Source organism: Asterias amurensis, chromosome 7 (genome assembly GCF_032118995.1).
Source record: "Asterias amurensis chromosome 7, ASM3211899v1".
NCBI classification, from domain to species: Eukaryota; Metazoa; Echinodermata; class Asteroidea; order Forcipulatida; family Asteriidae; genus Asterias; species Asterias amurensis.
Genome location: NC_092654.1, coordinates 18,913,839 through 18,921,337, shown reverse-complemented (window position 1 = coordinate 18,921,337; position 7,499 = coordinate 18,913,839). Strand labels below are relative to the sequence as shown.

Here is a 7,499-nt window from a genome sequence, read left to right as displayed (position 1 = left end):
ACGTGGGAAATAGTCAGCCTTTGAGAATTCGCTGCAATCATACGTGAATATTCATGCTGCATACGTGTATGTTCATTGCGTGCACGCCAGCTATGTACATGTCTGCAGGACAGTTTTTGCATAAACCCAGACACGATTGCATGTGCAAAATTGTCCGGAGAGGACAGTGTTGCATGGCGGACACAATTGCGTCTGACACCGGCCTAAATAGTGTCCGCTCATTGGCATATTGCGATCTGATTGGTCGTTGCGTTTATGACGTCGTATGGTTTGCTATTAAAACAGTGTCCGCGGAATAGCATGCATCAGCATTACGTGCGCACTTGCTTCTCACCAGGGCCCAATTTCATAGAGCTGCTAAGCACACAAATTTGCTTAGCACGAAGTTTTGCCACGATAGAAATAGGATCATCAACCAAATTTCCACGCCATCTTCAGGAAAGCAATATGCAACAAACGGAGTTTTGGTTGGTAATCCTGTTTTTATCAAGAGAAAAATTTAATGCTAAGCGAATTTTTGTGCTTAGCAGCTCTATGAAATTGGGCCCTGGCAAGACGTCGTACAGATTATCATTTTACGAAGTTTAATCAGCTAGGACTAAATACAATTACAAAGAATACTTTCGTTATTTGTTAGAAGTTAAGTTTATTCAAAATACCACCAGAACAAGTTGTAAAAGAAATTAAAGGAATAAAAAAAATAAAGTATTGCATTTCAGCCCACTTAAATAATATTATATTAGGATAAGGATATAGCACACTGCGGAGTGCTGGTTAAAGTAAAACATTATCTCGTTAGATCTGGTTAGATACCCATCCCAAAGAGAGTACACTCATTTCAGACAGCAGTGGATTTCACGATAGGATTAATCCCATCTCGAGTTAGGACGAGTAAAGCCCGGTTTATACTTTCTGCGAATTCGAAAGCAAAGCGAATTTTGACGTGAATTTGACGTCACAACTATCCATCCGCAGAAATATTCGCAAGTGAGTTGAACAGAGCTAAACTGCTGCAAATATCGATGCGAATTTTGTGCCGTCAACATGCGCTTCGCATTCGCAGGAAGTATGAACCGGGCTTAACCCATCCTAACTTAGGATGGATTCAATACGTAAAAAACGTCTACGGAAACAGAACTGAACACGGCCTAGGCCTTAAGATTAATTCCAGGTTAGGAAGAGTTTGGTGAATTCGACGGCGTCGTGCCAAATTTTGAATTCAGCATAAACAGTTGTACGTCTGAAACAGAGGAGCAACTTGACGCGCATTATGAGTTGAAAGATCTTCTGTTGCAGTCGTTCGGAACATTTAGTCACTCCTGATCTATTTGGTCCGGCCTGACTCTGGCGCGCCTGTCTGTAACGGGTGTTGGAAAATAAATCTACAATAATCTTTAATCTTATGGCAAAATTGCAATCAACTAACATGCTGGACATTTGTCTGTCTTGCGTATTTGTCATATATATCTGGCAACTTTAAATCCTCCTTTGTCTTCGAAGAAGTTTCTTTTGTCCCTTCATTGTCACTAGTTCCGGGGTTTTTGGCCTTCCGGGTCTGATTTCCTTTTCTCTGGTGTTGTACCCCTCGCCTGGGGCTTCCCCTTTGCTCTCTGGTGGACAGACGGCGGAGTTGGTGGAGTTTACTTGCCGTCCGGTCGTTCGAAGAGAGGGGCTTGTATGCATTTTTCACCCCGCGATGTTTGACGGAATTTTGGCTCGCGATGGCAACATCGTCGTAAAGTTTGGTCCCGCTGATCCCAAGCACCGTTTCTCGTGGCGGCGGGCAGGGGGTGACGTACCCGAAGTCTTCCGCCTGGATTTCGAACTCGTCTTTGGTTAGATAATAGTCTTCAATGCTCTCTTTGGTAGCAATGTTGTCCTTTTTTCGTTCATTATCTGGAATTTGGGGTGCTTCTTGATTTGCAGATGTAACAACCCCCGTTTGTACGATTTTCGGCAAGGTGTTCCCATCTTGAGTTTTTAGTTCGGGACTTTCCTTACATTCTATGACTCGTGCAGATGGAGGACCTCCCACAGCCACGACCTGGTTGTTTGACTGTGACTCTTGAAAGGGTTCCGCAGGGGATGGTTCTTGGGCAACTAATTGTTGTGGTGTTGAATTCCTTACCAATGGCAGGATGTCTGTGAATGGTTCCTCCTCAGATTTGATACCATTCTCCATTAATTCCCCCTCGTGGATGTCTACTCCGGGCGACTCTTCAAGAGCCTCCTTGGGCGCGTTAGGGCGCTGCATTGTAATTATGTTCTCCTGCATCTTGTTGCTGAGATCGTTCAGTTTGCGTCTCATCTCAGTCACGTCAACTTGGTTGAGGCGCTTTCGAGGTTTCAGATCCTTGCGGAATTTCAGGAGCTCGTTCGCAAGCTCCAAACGCTGACTGTCCTCATCCAACTCGACTGAAACATTAAGATAAGAATACTGAAATGTTTAGTACTGGATTCAAATGAAATATGGTATCATCATAGACTCATTTCATGTAAAAGAGTGGCCAAAACCACTTATTTTTTCCGTCACCACTCTTGAAGTCGTGTGCTTTCGAGACCTCAAATTCTAAATCTGACGTCTCGAAGTCAAATTCGTTGAAAATTACTTCTTTCTCAAAAACTACATCACTTCAGAGGGAGCCGTTTCTCACAGTATTTTATACTATCAACCTCTCCCCATTACTCGTTACCAAGTAAGGTTTTATGCTAACAACTATTTTACCAATAGTGTGGCTTCCCAGTCACAGTTATTTAGTGAACTTTTTTCACCTCCAGGCATGTCCCATCGGCTTATTGTCCTTGCTGTTTTGTTTTGTTATTCATGTTTTTGTATATTGTTCATTTTGTTATGCCGAATAAATAATACTAATTATAATATCATTACCTTGATACTCATCCTTGATTTTGACTCCCCTATTCCTATAATCGTCCTGTCTATCAGCTCTGAAATCTAACACGACTTGGTACAGGTCGGGTCTGGCGATGTAGTAGAGCAGGGTCTGTAAAAAGTACAAACTGTTCTCAGCTAACAGCCGTTGATTCTCAAGAAGAGCGAGTAGATGGCGTGCGTTTGTTACATCGTCGACGATTTGAGGAGGTCTGACATGATCTACAAGTTTAACAATCAAACAAAGGGATTTGAATATATGTATTTATAAATCTGCAACTTAGATATGGACTTTTGAACTAAGTGTGGCGTTTTCCAAACCGGTTGGGCTGCGACTTAGCCTAGAGGGGTCCGTTTTATGTTGAAATTACCGTGCAAAATATACGCAGGCGAATACAAAATTGATGAAGAAGTTTTCACAGGCCGGATTCCAAGCTGAGGTTCGTAAAAGGCCCACTGGCTTCGGCCCGTACAGAGCAGAGATTCCTCAGTTAAACATGGCTGCCTTTCGAGCAACTTTACATATGTACGCGTATTTAGGTCCTTGCGATGAGCTGTGGCTGAGAAACTCTTGTACTTTAAAAGTCTTCCTTTTGCGTAGTTGGTTGCCTCCGGGTTGAATGTCAAACTGCACTGTGTTTGTGACAAGGTCCTCAGTTGAGAAATATGAGGAACCAGAAAATCGTCTTTGCTTACCATAAGGGGGCTCCCTGGAATCCATGTTGAAGCTCCGAGAATAAAACTTGTCTTTTGACTGACTTCATATTATTTGGTTTGCGGTAACACCATGTGTGTCTGTCAATTGTATATATCGAGTTCTTTTGAGAACTTGTCTTGCTTTTAATCTACTACCGCGGAGTAGATTTTTGGAATTCGGGAGACTTCTCAGTTCTGAAAAGAACTGTCCTGCTTATTAACTACTATACCTGGGCGGAAGGGCGAAAATTAGCCGAGACTAACTTCAAGCATTAGTGGAACGAGGGAACTTGTCTTTGTAAACTTCACTGCCGCAGAGTGATTCTTAATTGGCCCTAACGTTTCGACTAGCTTGCTCTATTCATCGTCAAGAGTCTGTAGCCCTTTATGCTTCGTTTTTGAAAGGGCAAGGGTGCCAAGGTAAATTTCTACTAGAGCATTTCAAGGACACCAAGGCAAATAAAGACCAGGGGGGCACGTAGGCAATCACCTTCGTTGCCTCCGTGAAGTATCATGCCTGAGACTGACTTACCTTTGCATAAAAACTTCATGTCGGCAACATTTCCAAGGGTCAGGTAACTCGCAATAGTCGTCACCATCTTCCTGTAACGCGAGTGTCTTTTCTCTCGTCCACGGCCTCTCGTAGCGGCCCTCTGCCAGACCGTCTCATGGGGAGTGGATGTGTGCTGCTCAGCTCCTGTTGTGAGCTTGATTGGTGGCAGGAAATGAAGAGGTTTGGACGGTCTGAAAGAGCGGCCGCGATGGAAGTAACGAAGTTCAAGTTCACGAATGTGAGGCATGGTAGCTGTGATTGTGAAAAATAAAGTAAAGTGAGAAAAAAGAACTATATGGCCCGTTTTATTGACTTTGTTTTTTTTATTTATATTTATTTGGTTCTATATTTATGTGCCTTTTTATATTAGTTCCAATTGTTTTCGTTGTTGTGCTGGTTAATTGTTATTTTCAACCCGTTTTCTCTATTCTCTCTAATGTCTTTTTTTAATATAATGACTTTTTCTAAGTACTTTTTATCATTTTATCATATGTTTATTCGTGGTATCAGCATTCGAGCTGTTTTCATCGAATTTGTCTTTTTAATAAACCATTTCAATCAATCAACCAATCAATCAATAGCGTTGCCAACCAAAAGGGCCTATGGTATAATTGCAAAAATAGTTAAAGACACTGGACACTATTGGTAATTGTCAAAGACTAGCCTTCACAGTTGGTGTATCTCAACATATGCATAAAATAACAAACCTGTGCAAATTTGAGCTCAATCGGTCGTCGAAGTTGCGAGATATTAATGAAAGAAAAAACACTCTTGTCGCACCATGGTCACACGAAGTTGTGTACTTTCAGATGCTTGATCTCGAGACCTCAAGTTCTAAATCTGAGGTCTCGAAATCAAATTCGTGGAAAATTACTTCTTTCTCGAAAACTACGTCACTTCAGAGGGAGCTGTTTGTCACAACGTTTTATACTATCAACCTCTCCCCATTACTTGTAATCAAGAAAGGTTTTATGAAAATAATTATTTTGAGTAATTACCAATAGTGTCCACTGCCTTTAATGGCCGGACGTTTTGACTCTGTAAAGCAGAGTCTTTCTCTATCAGGCTAAACAAAAAAAATAGCCGTCGAGAAAGACTCTGCTTCTGTCGAAAAGTAGGCCACAAACTATTGTTTGCAAGAGTGTGAACATTATCACTCAAACGATGTATATTAATAGTTAGAACAAAACATTTTGAAACTGTACTTGGTAAATGAAATGGTGATTACCGGGCAAATTTCTTGACACTATTTTTCTTAAAGTTAGTAACAAAATTGGCAACAAAATGTATACATGTACTATCATTTATTAGCCTTCGAGAAAGACTCTGCTAGGGTCGAAACGTCAGGCCATTAACTATTTGTTTGCATATATACCATCGGTCCATTTGGTCGGTAAGTTTTTTTTTGCAACAGCTAATTTTATTTTCTCATCATTTATTTGTGGTACAAGCTCTCAAGATTGTATGCTCCTGTTTTCTGGAAAAACAAAAGATTGTTGAAGTTTTTGTTTTTGATTGTTTTGTTTTTCAAAGTCAATAACAAATCTTTTAGCCGTCAGTTTGTAATTATGTCATGGCAAAAACAATTCCTCGTAAGGCCCAATTAAATACACCTGTTAGCGTCGTAGAAACAATTCTTCGTAAAGCTCAATTAATTATAACTAGGCGAAACCACATGCGTCATTACATATATTGTGGCTTCAGTAAAGACTTCATTCATCATTCTGTTCACGTACATCTGTAGTTATTTTATCATAGAAATGCGTCGGTTGAAAATGACCTGTGCCATCGTTTTCATGTACATGTATTGGTACTTGGTTGGTTTCCTCCTGAAAGCACACTCTTGCCATGGGATCTTGGCTAGTAGGAGGTCAGTGACATGATCTTCTCTCACATCGGATCAGTCTTTAGCTGGATTTATCTTCCAGTGGGTGTATCCTTCCAGTGCTGTCCCGTATCGTCGTTTCATAAATACCACGGAATTCAATACCACACCCGCGTATGTCGTCAATCTTCGTACTTTGCCACTACTTCGATACCCGTTGGTCACTTTCGTATACCGGTGGATTTCACAAAGGTAGTCCTAACTTAGGACTAGTCCTATGCAATGCTAAGAGATAGGACTAGTCCTAAGTTAGAACCAGTAACTCATCCTAACTTAGGACTGGTCCTATCTCCTAGCATTGCCTAAGACTAGTTCTAAGTTAAGACTACCTTTGTGAAATCCACCCTCGTCACTTGGTCATTTTGTACAAGCCGTATCCTTCCCTATAATTCCTACGTCCTTCTAGTGGTGTATTACATCAGTAGAATCTTAAATAATTAATGGTTTGCCACACTTACCTCAAACCTTTCATTCCATTTCTCTCTGCCCCACACGAGTTTCCAAAGCCGCCAAGTCCCGTTCAAACACCGGCATAAACCTGCCTAACGATTGCTACCAAGGGCCTATAACTGCTACTGTTTTTGGCCAAACGTATCCTCCATGTTCAACCAAATCAAACAAATTTCCCTATTTTTCATGAATCTATACAAACTACTAAAGTACAAGTGTTATGTATAGACGTTTGGTAAAATGGGGTATGACTGTGTACCCCTAGGCTATACTGTGTGACGCTCGACCTCACTTGTTTGTTGCTAAGTTTTTGGATGGCCTTCCCGCATTACAATGGACGGGTCTTTGTCATTCAATGCTAACAATGGGTAATCGGATTGTACCATTGCGGTTCGGGCGGGATTAGTTACAGGGATAGCAGATTTGTAAATGTAGAGTAAACTGTTACCTTTTCAACGAATTGTGATTCAAGTAGGCCCCTAAACTAAGTGGCGGCGCAGTCAAAGGTTATATTGGCCCCGGTCTGTGGTGCTAGTCTTAACTATGAAATTAGTTTGTTTTTGATGCAGATTCAAGTGATAACAACAATGAGCGACACACTGTTTGAAATAGTGATAAAAAATGGAGATCAACAAAATAAATACGCAATATAAATAAGAATTGATCTGTTGTTAAAACATTGTGATAACAGCTATTTTAAAGTGATGGTACGCTCATTATGGTGGTACGCTGATTGTTTTTGTCAGTATTGTTTGATGGTGTTGTTCCTTTTTTTGATCGTTCTTCTCTCCATTCTTACTGCTAATTGCACAACCAAAACTTGAATTTATTTAAATGCGTCTCGAAAATTTGCAATGCATATTTTGTATCAATTCTCCACTTGGTTAGTTCGGTCTAATTAGTATAACAAAAACAGGAGTCTGTTCAATAAATTTCACAAGTGAGAAGTCTCCCGAGTTCCAAAACCTACTCCTCGGTAGTAGAATATAAATCTCATAAATAAAAAATAGTAGTTGTTTCTTATT

General features: G+C 40.7%; 1 protein-coding gene across 1 annotated transcript; it reads right to left on the bottom strand.

Annotated features, from left to right (window-relative positions):
- Positions 1–634: 634 nt before the first annotated feature.
- On the bottom strand, positions 635–6,722 carry LOC139939698 (uncharacterized). Its single transcript, XM_071935774.1, has 4 exons — positions 6,483–6,722; positions 4,119–4,391; positions 2,888–3,112; positions 635–2,415 (listed from the first exon to the last, which is right to left on the bottom strand). Exons 2-4 carry the CDS (start codon positions 4,384–4,386, stop codon positions 1,418–1,420), a joined length of 1,491 nt encoding a protein of 496 aa, XP_071791875.1. The 5' UTR covers positions 4,387–4,391; positions 6,483–6,722; the 3' UTR covers positions 635–1,417.
- Between the last annotated feature and the right edge of the window lie 777 nt (positions 6,723–7,499).